At 52.6% G+C, this 13256-nt stretch overlaps 1 protein-coding gene across 4 annotated transcripts in view; it reads right to left on the bottom strand.

Annotated features, from left to right (window-relative positions):
• KIF3C (kinesin family member 3C) overlaps window positions 1–12927 on the bottom strand; it is a 35224-nt gene extending 22297 nt beyond the window's left edge. For 3 of the 4 annotated variants that reach the window (XM_079940735.1, XM_079940738.1, XM_079940737.1), the window contains exon 1: window positions 10589–12927. In XM_079940735.1, coding sequence (XP_079796861.1) covers window positions 10589–12121 — 1533 coding nt within the window. In that variant the 5' untranslated portion in view covers window positions 12122–12927. The remainder of the gene's footprint in view (window positions 1–10588) is intronic. The other variant, XM_079940736.1, reaches the window with a different exon arrangement.
• Between the last annotated feature and the right edge of the window lie 329 nt (window positions 12928–13256).

Genomic DNA, 13256 nt, shown 5'->3' with positions numbered 1-13256 from the left:
CTTCTCTGCCTAGCCCTGCCCCGACACACATGTGATTTAAATGACAACCGAATGTGCCTTATCGGTTTCTCGCCAAGTCTTGCCCACCGGCCCAGCCCACGCTGTCAGCCAAGCCTGCCTGACAGAACCTGCCTTGTGCTAGAAGACGGGGCTGGTCCTGGCACGAAATCTGGGGGTGGGCCCCAATCCAGGTGCAGGGCCTCAGTGCCCGCTTCTCCCCAGTCTCAGTTCATTGCTGCCTGTTTCATCCCCCGGTTCTGAAATATGTCATGCATGGCTGCAGTTCTTTGCTTAGAAACAGCTTTTTTGCTCTTGCTTTTCCCCATTTCTTGGAGGATACCAGTGGCCGTCTCCTCCTTTTCCTCAGAGATCTCTGTCTTTAACTTTAATCACCTAAGGAGGGCAGGGAGGGACAGGGATGCCTCAAATCCCTGGGCCCACTTCAGGCTGGGAGGGTACGAAGCAGAATATGGGGTTTCTAGTCCCCAGGAAAAGTTCCCTAGAGCTCTTAGCTGCCCCAGTTAATGCTGCCCTTGTGATGTCTCAGGGCAAAAGAGTCCAGGTGGGTGGGGCCTGTGGACAGGACTGGGTTTGGTTCTACTGGTTCTAAATATGTCCATTGTAACTAAAAGGCCAGCAGAGGCTGTGGGGTGGAAAAGACAGGGCTGGGAGCTCCAAGGACACGGTCTGACTCTTGCAAGAGGGAAACGAATCACCGGATAACTAAGGTGACCTCAGGGAATCACCCCAACCCCCTTTGCTTTACAGATGACAAAACTGAGGCCCAGAGATGGAGAATTCTAAGCCTGGAGTCTCATAATTACGGAAGCGGTATGTGTGTCTGCTCCTATATTGACTATGCACTCTCCAAATAATTTCCCAACTCGATTAGGGTCCTCGATTCCAGGTATGAGAGGCAGGTCAGCTGCTGTGACAATTAACAGCCAAGATCACCACAGGGACCATGTCAGCTTGCAGATACAGCTTGGGATATTCAGAGGCTCACCTTTTCCCATTCCAGGAGCAACTGTAGTGCAAAATCAGGAGGAAGAAGGAGACCCCAACACTCATTAAGTGCTGATCTGGAAAGCCAGAATGGAGACAGCCAGGCCCAGACAGCCACCCTTCTGAGGAGGTATCATCAAGGATGATTTTACAGAGAAGCCAAACAGGCTCTGCGCTGCCCCTGCCAGCTAATCTATGACATTCTGCAGGAGACAGGAGCCTCAGATGCAACTTGCCATGTGCCTGTGGCTGGGCTAGGTCCTTTTTGCATTAATCTTCCTACTTCATCATCACAAGAACCTTATGAGATAACGAGTGTGATCCCCGTTTGGCATAAAAGGAAACTAAGGCTCAGACAGGTGAAGTGACTTGTTTGAGGTTATGGAGCCAGTAAGTGGCAGAAGCAGTATTTAAACATCAGCTTCCTAATTCCGAGTCCAGGGTCCTTTTTCTTGGTCCACAGCTTTCTCCTGGGTTCAGGCAGAAAGGTGCCTTGGAGAAAAGCAACATTTGGCCTTAGCACCTTTGCCAACTCAGGAACCATCAGGAAAGCTCAGGGCACCATTTCTTTCTCTTCCAGATGAAACAGGCAGGGTTCTGCTAAAGATGCTTCTGCCTGTGTGAAGTTCTTATAGGGGCCTCTGAGATAAGCTGGATAGAGCTCTTAACTGCGTGTGTGGGGGGAGGTCACCAGTAATACTAGGGTCCCCCAGAGAGGTTGAAACCCGAATGCTCACGGGAAGGGCCACCTCACAAGTTCCATGGTGGAAAGATGTAAAGGGCACTGGGCATGACAGTCAGAGAACTTGAATCCTGGTACACACTCTACCATCCTATTTGCTAAGAAATCTAGGGCATCAGCTCCTGGACTTCAGTTTTCTCATCTGTAAAATGGTGCAAATACCCACTAACCTTGCAGGCTTTGGGTAAGAATGGTGAGTTGCATAACAGATGTGGAACTACCTGGTAAATGATAATGTACAATCAAATGCCAGTGGTTACTTGCTGTTCCAGTACCTGATTGACATTTACCCACCACTCATCACAGAGAGCAAAACAAAATAACTACTGCAACAATCCTGGCTCCCACCTCTTAGGAAATACGGCCATGCCTACCATCACAGACCTGTTTCTCCTTTTGTGGCCACTGGTTATAGATCTCAAGGAACCAGCAGTAAGGGAAGAAGAAATGAAAGAGACAATGGTGAGGGGAAGAATAGTGCTATTTTCAGTGGTTCTCTGCCTTGGGGAACATAAATCAGGAAACCACGGCCAAGTTTCCTGCCTTGAGTCTCCTTGGATGGCTCAAAAAACTACATAAATGGTCTTTCAAATGCTAGTAATTCTCTCATCAAGAAGAAGGAACAATTAGAGATCAGGAAACATATTGGCTGGGGAATGAGGTAAGCTGGACTCTACTTCCAGCCTTGCCCTGGACAGGGTACGGATGCCCAGAAATGCTTCAGTCCACCCTGGAGACAAGCAGGAAGAAAAAAATCAGCCCATCTACTTGAGTAAGAAAACCATGAGCACTTCAGATCTGATCCTTACCTTGTCTTTCTCCCCTACTTCCCTCACTTATTTGTGTTGTGCTAAAGGGTTTCTCTCCAGCACCAGGGATGCAAACCCAGCCAGACAACAGAACGCAACAAAGCCAGCAATGGATAAGACCTAAGGATCCATAAAGTGCAGATTCAGTGTTTTACAGATCCCGGGTCATTCAGCCTCCAGCTTCCAGGTAGTGCTTGGTCATTCCTCTCCAGCCCTCACTGCCCCTCATCCAGGCTGTCTCTCACCCCGGGCTCCTGACCCGCTGCTTCCAAGATGAATAGGCAAATGGTGCAGAAAGCAAGGAATCATCTACTGATCATTTCTTACAGTCCCTGGGAGGGGAAGTGACTTGTCCAAAGTCACAGGATTACCAATAATTGGGTATCATTAAGAATTATTACCAACTCTGGATTCCCCTCAATTATTCATTTAAGCCAATCTTCCAACCATGTATTAACACATTTCTTTTATATATTTCTCTCCTTTAAAAATTCTAGATTTGTTTTTGTTTAATTAACAAAGTAATATATGCTTGTTGTAAAAACACTATAAAGTGAAAAATAAAAGCCCCCTTCCTATTAAAATCCCTAGAGATAACCATTATTGGTGAGTTCTTGTGATTCATTCCAGAAACTTAAACAATTTCAAGACAAAGTTAACCCTATCTACTGACTTGTGTTCTTGGTCATAGTGTTAAAAAAGACTTGTCGATTATATGAACGAACGGCTCTAGGCTGAGGTCAGAGGCTGGGGGTTTGCATCATGTGGAAGGACAGAGTGGAGTCAAGCATCTCAGCAGACAAGTGCTCCCACTGGGGCCTACCCGCCCGGGATCTGGCGTGGAGCCTTCCTTTCTGAGTTGGTGATACAGTGTGGAGGGGAAGACCGTGGGCTTTGGAGTCAAGCAGACATAGGCTCATATGCTGGCGCTAACACTTCACAGGCATGTGACCTTGGATGGTTCCCTCGTTGTTACTGTGCCTTAGTATCCTCATCTGTCACATGGAGATTAAAACACCACTACTTCATGGTGCTATCGTGAAGACTGAATCAAACAATGTGAGAGTAGGGCGAGTACTTGGCATTAAACATGCACTAAAGAAATGGTAGCTACCGTTATTATTCCAGTTGTTGTTGTTATTATTCTGCTGGCTCACTTGAAGAAAGGAGAAAGCCTGCAGGTCCATTACCTACCACCGCAGAAACAGTTCAACCCAGGGCCTGGCACCCCTCCGTTAAGTACATCTGAGAGGAAAAGGAGACAACTAGAAAGTAAGTCTTTAGTCTGACCAGGATTTAATGCCCAGGAATTCCTCGGGGTATTAAAAATTCTAGATATACTCCAAAGCACCGGTACAGGTGCCCTATAAGCTCTGAGCACGGGAGTCTGCCTTGTGCAGCTCCCATGGCTGAAGGGCTGGATTGGTGGGAAGCGAGACCATTTTCTTATCTACTCAGGCTACCTGATTCAGCAGCTCTCAGGCCCAGCTGGCCCCAGAAGTGCCCCAGACTGGCTAGGGACAGCAGGCTGGCAGGGCACAGATGGGAGGGGGTACCCTTCTCCCGCTGAATTCCAGGCCCTTCCTCCTACTCCTCAGAGCACAATGAGAACATTATCATAGCCACTTCATCCAATCTATCCGGGGGCTGGAGATGACTAAGGGCAATATGATAATACACTCCGCCAGCCAACACACAGCAAGAGACACCCAACACTGGACCAAAAGGCCTGCTGAGCCCCAACATAACTTGAATCCCAGAACCTCTGATGCAAATGTATTAGTCTTAAACGCTTCCTGCTGGTCCAACCTTTATATTACCAAATGCCCCCAGCTCATGGAAATTCTGTTAACTGACCACACCCACCAGGGAGACGAAGGAATGAAAGTTACTGCTCCCAACAGTGCCAAGAGGCCATGGACTCTGACCTAGATACCAGACCCAGCCTGGAGCTCTGGTCACTTGCTATGGTGAGGCTTCTTCTCTTAAGGATCACGGAGGACTCAGCTGGGATGGAGGCATGGGTGCACACAGTTCCGTGACGACCCGGCCCTGTAAGTCTTAGAGTGTCTGGCATGGGGCTGGTGTCCTTGGGGACATGTGGAAGGAACCAGGCCAGTTTTGGGATCGTAGACGCTCCCCAGATTATCGGGGAGTCTCTAGAGACTGGACACAGCCCTATGTGGAGACTAGCCTTAAGATCAGGAGAGTGGAACGATACTATTTCACGCTCTCCTCCAGAGCATTTTCTCTCCCAGTTGGGGTTTCTTCTCCCCAGAAACACTGCTGTCCACCCCTTACGCACTCTCTCTCCTTCTTTCTTCCCGACTCTGTGACTCCATTTCTCTTTCCCCTCTTCACTGTCCCCCTCTACTTCTTTCCTGTCTTTCCTCCTATTTTCTTCTATTTTCTGCTTCTCATTGTCTTTCTCTAATTGGCCATGATAGAGAGCTGGAAATATCTCTATTATTGGTTGATCTCCTTCATTAACATTTAAATCCTGTCACCTTAATTTTCAAAAAGATGAACTGAACATTTTATATTTTGCTTTAAAAAATACTACTTTTACTACTTTTAACAATTAAGGACTTTGAAGAGGAGGGGACTTTAAAGATCACCTAGTTCAATGGCTTTCTGGTACCTGAATCCCTTTAGAGCAACTGTGGCATTCAGTTTCTCCTCGGACACTTCCAGGGATTGGAGCCCATTATCTCTAGAAGTAGATCAATTCTAACTATTAAGAAGTTCTTTACATTGAGCTTAACCTGCTCCCGTAACTCCCACTCCCTGGTTACCAGGATAATCGAGGATACAAAAACAGTGCAATCAGCAGAAGGGCAGTGAGGTACATCCTGAGTTCAAAGTATGGGGTAGACGAGTTGGCTGTTAGGTTCTCTTATCTCTTGCTTAGGCAGGCGAGATTGATGACATATATTACAGCCAGAATCTGGTAGGCCTTGAATGCCAGACGAAAATGTGATGTGTTTAACATATCAGGAAGGTAGTCAAGTGAAAACATCCATTAAGCAGTCGAAGATAACAGTAATAAAGTTATTATTTACGAACACTTACATGCCAGGAACTATGCAAAGTGCTTTAATGTCGATTATCATCCTCTCAATAGAACTATGACATAGGTACTGTTACTATCCCATTTTATAGATGAGGAAACTGAGGTCTCAGAACTAGTAAATCACTAAACCCAGGCCTGCCTGACTCTGATATCCATGCTCCGAAAACAGCACTCTACAAAAAAAGGTCAGCAAAGACCTGGACAGGAGACCTTGATTTGGGAGTCACTTACATAAAGGGAGAGAGCGTCCAGAACAGAGGGCCAGGGGGCTCATTTGAGCCCACTTCTACAGATGAGCCCCCAAACTCCACTTCCAGTCCTGTGCTTGCTTCTAAACTCCCCTGCTCCACCTCCTGCTGCCTACGGGACTCTTGTCACCTTCAACTCAACACGTTTACACCAGCTCCTGTCATTTTTCAGCACCTCCCCAGCAACCAGTTCCCAGCCCAATGTTCCTGATTCTTTAAGCATAAAAGAGGATCCAAGTTTGTGTCAAACCAACCTGGGCTCAACTAGATTTGCCATATACAAACCATAAGGCCTTGGACAAGTCATAAATCCTCAGTTTTCTCATGTATAAAATGGGAACAGTAATAACACCTTTCATGGAAGGTGCTTGTAGGGATTACATGAGATAATTTGTATACCATATATGGTATAGGGCTTGGCTCGTGGCAAGTGTTAAGTAAATGGCATTATTCTTGCAATTATTGTTGTTTCTCGGGCTTGAAACACCTCTTGCATAACTGTTTATGGTTAATGCCAATGCTGAGAAATGGGAGGAAGAAGAGGGGCCCACAGATAGACAGTAAAAACTCAGTGCGGTCTGTACTCTCTGTAGTGACCTCATCCCTCTGGCTTTGGGGGCAGCTTCTGCAGGGTCTCTTTCCCATACCCACCACAGAGAGAGTTGGGCTCTAGCCAAGCAGCACCCCGCCCCCTCCCTCCAGACCTACTTACTTGGGGATCAACAAGCAGTGCTGTTGTTTCTACCTCTTCCCGTCCCCCCGTCAGTTCCAGCCTGCATAGTGTCTCATCTGCAGCCCTTGCCTCCCCTACATACATACTCTTCTTTCCCTCTAAAGACCTAGAATCAAAGCTTTAGAAATCCTCTAGCCCGAGCCCTCAGAAACTTAAGCTCAAAATGAAAACAGTCATTAAAAAATGTTCCGGGGCTTCCCTGGTGGCGCAGTGGTTGAGAGTCCGCCTGCCGAAGCAGGGGACGTGGGTTCGTGCCCCGGTCCGGGAGGATCCCGCATGCCGCGGAGTGGCTGGGCCCGTGGGCCATGGCCGTTGAGCCTGCGCGTCCGGAGCCTGTGCTCCGCAACGGGAGAGGCCACAGCAGTGAGAGGCCCGCGTACCGCAAAAAAAAAAAAAAAAAAAAAAAAAAAAGTGTTCCTTGCACAATTAAAGTGGGCCTTCTCCAGACCAAGCTACGGGCATCCCAGTCCTCACTGCAGTACGTGCCTTGTGCACAAACACTGGAGTCGCCATTGTGCAGAGGCATAACCTCAGCTGTGGCTCTGCCTGTGACTTTACCAACTCTCCCTACCTCTCAGGTCTAGTATGCTATCAAGCCCCCCCCCCCCAGAGACACGAGGTAAGTATGGATGGCTAGTGACTACTGATAAACAGGGCGCTAATGACAATCACAAACCCTCAGGCACTTGCACACCCTCCCATCCCCTGAGGCCCGAGGTAAATATGAAGGGAGACGCCAAGGAGACAGGTATGGTGTTTGTACACAGTGAGGGGAGAACAAAGGGAACGGGGAGCCTAGAGGTGGCGGGCAGGGAAAGCAGGCGAGACAGACTGTAAGATGAGTCAGAGAGAGTGAATGAGGGCACTGGGTCGCATCAGCTACCGCTCAGCTGCCCCCAGGGGTGGTGTGAACTGGAAGAAGGGAATGAGGGAGGCGACAAGGGGAGTTGTGGAAACTCAGAAAGTGGGAGCCGGCGTGTGCTGCAGATGGGGAGCAGAAGCTCAGCTAATTTCCAGGAGGGACCGGAGCTCCCGCCTTTGGAGGGCTCCCGGATCTTTCTCGCCTGGCACTGTTCCAGGGCTGCAGGGCTATGGCAAGGCAGCCGGGATGGCAGGGGAAGGAAAGCGTTAAGCCAATGACAAAGATGTCAGTCCTAGAGATCACCGGACCCCTGCTTGGCAGACAGAAGCCACCCAGTGGCTGCTAATGCCCTCCACTGATGTAGTGCTTTCAACATATTTCAAATGCCCTCACACTAATGATCTCATTTAATCTTCAGCACAACCCTGTGAAATGGGCAGGCCTGGGATTATCTCTCACACGCTCCTCCCCTCATTACCCAGTGGATCCCTCAAGAGCCCTCAAATTGCTTCCTCTATCCTAGAAACATCCAACACTGAACCAGCAGTCCCTTAAGGACTATAGGGAGGTCGGGGTCCTCTATACAGGCTCCACTCAGGGCTTGCTGGCCGCTGTTCGTCCAGGGCTGGGTGTGACAAGAAGTCACAGAATGTGGAATCATCCCCCCCCTGGAATTTACCAGGCAACCCTCCCCCTTCACTTATATCTGAAAGCCTGGCACATAATGACCATTGCACCCAGTCCCTAGGAAGCTGTGTCAGACTTCCCCTCATCAGGCCAATGGAAACCTGAGGTCTAGAGAGGCAAAGTCCTCTGCCCCGAGTCACACAGAGATCAAATGTGGAGGAATCCGTGAAAACTTGGAAAGAGCACAGGTCTGGGGCCATCAGAAGACCTGGGTTCCAGTCCTGGCTCCGCCTGCCTATTAGCCCATGTCACGGAGACAGTCGCCAGCCTTGGTTTTCATCACTGTCAAATGGAGATAGTAATACTCATCTCTTGAGGTTGCTGGGAGGATTCCATGAGATTAAAACATAAAAGAGTTACATAAAAATGAATTACTCTGATTATCACGTAGCACAGGTAACAACATCAGGACGTTGGTGTAATGGAAAGAAGCCGGAGCAAGTACAAAGAGTCTGGCTCTCCTTAACTCACCTGTATGGCCCTGGGCAAGTCTGGGCCTCAGTTTTCCAAGGCCCCTGGCAGCTGTAAGATGGGGGGATTCTGTGGGCTATGCCTCTGGTACAAGAATTCTGGCTCTGGCCGCCCTGATCTCTTGACAGTCCCATTATCCATGCACCACATTGCCTTAGATCCAAGAACCTTACTGAGGGAACCAGGGAGTGGCCAACAATGGGAGATCCCATTGGATCCTTCGCTTCATCCCTTCTACCCATTTGCTCAGGGCTGAAGTGCACTCTCTTAGCCTCCGTTGACCCCCAGCTTTAAGGGTGGGTGGGGAAGGGAGTAAGGGGTGGTGGTGGGGCTCTTGGTAATGAAACTGGTGACAGATTGCCCATGTAAGATTTCCTGGTGGGAAGCACTAGACTGCCTGGGTCCCCTTCCTCCTGGGAGAGCTGAGTCTAACTGTCCTGCCTTTAACATCCTGCTTCTCCCAGGAGGACCCCAAATGTACCAATCCCTTTGAGGAAGCGGCTCAGCATAACCCTTGCTGAGCTCCTGGAGGTGAATTAAATACTAAATAAGCAAGGCCAGAGCCCCTGGTGTAGCAGCACATTCCCATAACACAGACAATGGCCTGCAGCTCATCTGTCCCTCTTCCAGCCGTTGCCACTCTCCCTCCCAGGCAGGGCTTCCCTGCACCCCAGCCCACACTCCTGAGAGGGACTAAGAACTGGTAATGTTCTTCTCCCCCCAGCAAGTCATCAGCTCACGGTTCCTTGCGTTCTTCCTCCAACCTTCAGTGTTAAGGACTCCAGGGACCTGGAAATGCCTGAAACATTGAGTCATGGCATCTGCAGCATTGAAACTTAACAGGTCTGTGGTTGGCCAGGCAGGGGGCCTCTGCAGCTTAGTTCCAACGGGGCCTGGAGGCTTCCCCAGGGAAGGGAGCAGCTCAGGAAGGACGCAGAGGCCCTGATATCTCTCAGGGCAATGGGGAATTGGAACTTACTAGGATGAGGTCTGGGTGTGGGGGCCAGTTGGTTTGTTTTTCAGATCAGAAGAACCTCAGAGATCACCCAGGCCAACCCTCTGTTTTACAAAAAGGGAAACTGAGGCTTGAGGAAGGGAAGAAGCAACGTACACAAGGTCACTCAATGAGCTGTAGCAGAGCTAGGCCAAGATGCCAGGTCTCCAGCGTAGACCCCAGTGCTCTTTCCAACCTTCTGCGTGATCTCCTTCCTAAGATTCTACACAATGGGCCCAGGGGACCACTGGACCACTTTCACAGGGAGCAGGACCCATGTATAATCCTGCCTCGCCATCCAAGAACTAAAAGAGCCCAAGGGCCACTGGTTCCAGCTCAGCCCTGCCACTGTGTAGGATGGAACCTCAGTCATGTCACTCTTCTGAGCCTTAGTCCCTCACCTGTAAAATGGGGGTTTAAGGAGCAGGACCCCGGATGGCTACCGTAAGAATCAAATGAGATCATGTATGTGGGGCATTTTGTAAACTGTGAAGTGTCCAAACGTCAGATATTAAAATGGTGTGAGGTTTGATGGTGCTGCAAAGGGAGGACGTCATGAGGGAAGTGGCCAGGCAAGAGTGAGAACCCACACCCAGACGGGGCTGAGTGCCCGCCTGGCTGTCCGTGGACCTGACCGGTACTGGGGGCCACCAGCAGAGACTGACAGGCAGCAGGTCAGACCAGTCCAAGCTCACTGGCTTGAGAGACTGCCTGCTGCTTTGCTCTGTGTGTGCGTGCGTGCGTGTGTGTGTGTGTGTGTGTGTGTGTCCTCCTAGGTGCTCCAGGGAGGCTCTGCCTGGCAGTCCAGAGTCGCAGAAATTCGCCTGCCTTCTCCAGGGGAGCTCTTGGCAGGAGGGCAGGACACTTTGCTTCCGGCCAGGTCACAGACCCTCAAAGAAAAGCCTGCCAGCCCAGATCCCTCTGGACACCTCTGGAGAGCCCCTGCTCCCTCGGGGGCTCTTACCTTGTACTTGGCTGCGAGCAGCTCTGTGGCCTGCTGCTCCCGCCGCAGGTCTTCCAGCATCTTCTCCTTCTCCTCCAGCAGCTTCTGCTTCTCCTCGCTCACCAGGCTGCGGTCATCCTGGATGGCCGCCTTCTCCTCCTCCAGCTGCTCCTTCTGCTCCTGCAGGTAATTCTCCATGTTCTTGTCCAAGGCCGACTCCAGGGTGGGCTGGGGCAGGCGGTAGTTGTTGTTGTCATCCTCCTCTTCGGCCACCCAGGCCTCCATCAGCGGCCCCTCAGGGTACCCAGCCGGGGCTGACACGGCCTTCTTCCTGCGGCTGCTCTTCCTCCGGAGCCGCTTTCCCAGCATCCCCTTCTTCTCCAGCTGGGCCTTCAGGCGGGCGATCTCCTCCTGGAATTCCCGCAGCAGCGTGTCCTTGGGGTCCTCGTTCACCCGGGGCTTGTTCTTGATGTTCTTGGCCCGGTTGGCAAAGCGCAGGGTGGAGAGGCTCTCATCGTAGCTGTGAGAGGCTGGCCCCAGGGTGGCCACCATGATGGTCTTGGCATTCCCCCCCAGAGAGTCCTGGAGCAGCCGGGTCAGCTTGGAGTCCCGGTAGGGGATATGGGTGCTCCTGTTGCCCGCCAGAGCAGCGATCACGTTGCCCAGGGCAGACAGCGAGAGGTTGATTTTGGAGGCTTCCTTAGGCCTCTCTCCACTACCACCACCACCTCCACCACCGCCACCACCCGTGGGCTGCGTGGCCGTCCCTCCAGCCGCGTTGGGGCCTGCCTTGTTCTGCCTCTCGCTTCCAGCCAGGTCCACGAGGTTGAGCTTGCCCACACGGATGTGGTCCTGGCCATCCAAGCCACGCTCACTGCACTCCACGGTGATGACAAAGATGGCATGGGAGCGGGAGCTGACCTCATTCATGTGTGTACTACCCACCGCCCGGGTCTGGTTCCCCAGGTTCATCACGTGCTCAATCTCCTTGACATTCTTGGTGACGAAGGAGGACAGGTCCTTGATGTAGACGCCTGTCTCAGGGTTCTCCTTCAGCTCTAGCCTCTTGCCAGGCTCCTTGGAGAGCAGGTCCCGAATCTCCTCCTGGTAGATCTCCAGGTAGGAGGCCCGGACCAAGTACTGCTGGTTCTGGGAGCGCGAGATGTGGGTGAAGATATGCTCAAAGGCATTGGGGATGACCCCGCGCTGCTCGGGCTCCACCCAGGTCCCCTGCATGGTGTAGGTCTTGCCCGTGCCGGTCTGTCCATAGGCAAACACGGTGCCATTGAAACCTTGAAGCACCGAGTCTACCAGGGGCCTCACGGTTTCATCATACAAGTCTGCCTGCTTGGAGCTGGCATCATACACGGCATCAAAGGTGAAGGTCTTGGGCAGCTCCCCTAGGGCAGCGCGGGGGTTTCGCAGTGTCACCTGGCCCAGTTTCACGTCCATGGTCAGGATCTGCTCGTGACCAGAAGCCTCCTCCTTCCGGCTGAGGGGGCGGCACCGGGCCACCACCTTCAGGGCCTCACTGGCCTTGGTTTTACTGGCCATCTTGCTGCTCTGTCCTTCCTGACCCCCCCCACCCCTCTCCGCAGCCTAGGCGGTCCTGATGTCCTCCCTAGGTCCGTATCGGCGGGGCCGGCCCAGCCCCCAGGCGCCGTTCTTCAATCCGCCTGTAGACTCCTAGGGTGGGGATGCTGGGAGGTGGCCCCGTCGCTGCTGCAGTCCGGGCCTCCACCGCTCTCCGGTCCTCGCTGCACCAGCTGCGGAGGGAGAATTAGGCAGAATCGCCGGGCAGCAGCGGGAGAAGCGCCGGCCGAATGGCAGTACCCGGAGCCCGCCCCATGCTGGGGCAGCGGGAGCCCTGCCGTAAACAGCTACAGCAACAATGAGATAAAGGAAGAGGAAAATGGGATGGGGGTGGGCGGCAGAGCTGTCTTCTCCTTGTCCTCCTCCTCCTCTAGGGATCCATGGCGGGGGGGCTGCAGGTCCTGGGCGACCGGGGGTCCCGGCCCTCCCGAGGGCAGAGGCTCACCTGGAGTCCTCTCCCCCAGCTGGGGGATCATTCATTGCAGCCAGCGCGGCTGCTGCTGCCCCTGCCTCCTCCTTCCCCGCCGTCGCCACCGGAGAATGAGAGAGAAAAACAGAAGGCGATGGGGCGGAGCAGCGGCAGCGAGAGTGATGTTGCCGCCGCGCTGCGGCCCCAGCTAAGCCGCCCGGCTGGGGTGGGGCAAGGGGCGGGGCCGTGGGGCGGGAATCGCGAGCCCTGCGCCGCCAGTGCGCTGGGGACCCGGGTGCATGCCCGGTCGCACCCCCACAGACCCCTCCGGAATGACAGGCTCCGGTGCCGACCCAGGTCCTGTGCGCACCAGACGGGTGCAGCGCAGCCACCGCCCGCCGTCACCCCACTGGGCCGGAGCATGCTGGGAGTTGTAGTCCTGCCTTTGTTAACCCGGTTCTGGCAGGTTGCTAATGACTTCTCCAGTCCGGTAGGCCCCTCCCTCTCTGGCGTTCTGCCCCAGGAGTGACTGTTGAGGTTGCAGCCTAGCTGGGGGGGATGCGGGGTATCCGCTACCCACACCTGTTTCCTCCACAACCAGCATCCCCTGTCTCTCTTCTGCTCCTGCCTTTCTGCCGGCAGACTCGTACATGTCACCCCTCCCCTTAAGGGTGTTGCCAGGCATTC

The sequence above is a fragment of the Stenella coeruleoalba genome, assembly GCF_951394435.1.
Source record: "Stenella coeruleoalba genome assembly, chromosome: 13".
Lineage (NCBI taxonomy): Eukaryota > Metazoa > Chordata > Mammalia > Artiodactyla > Delphinidae > Stenella > Stenella coeruleoalba.
This window is presented reverse-complemented; position numbering and strand designations above follow the sequence as displayed.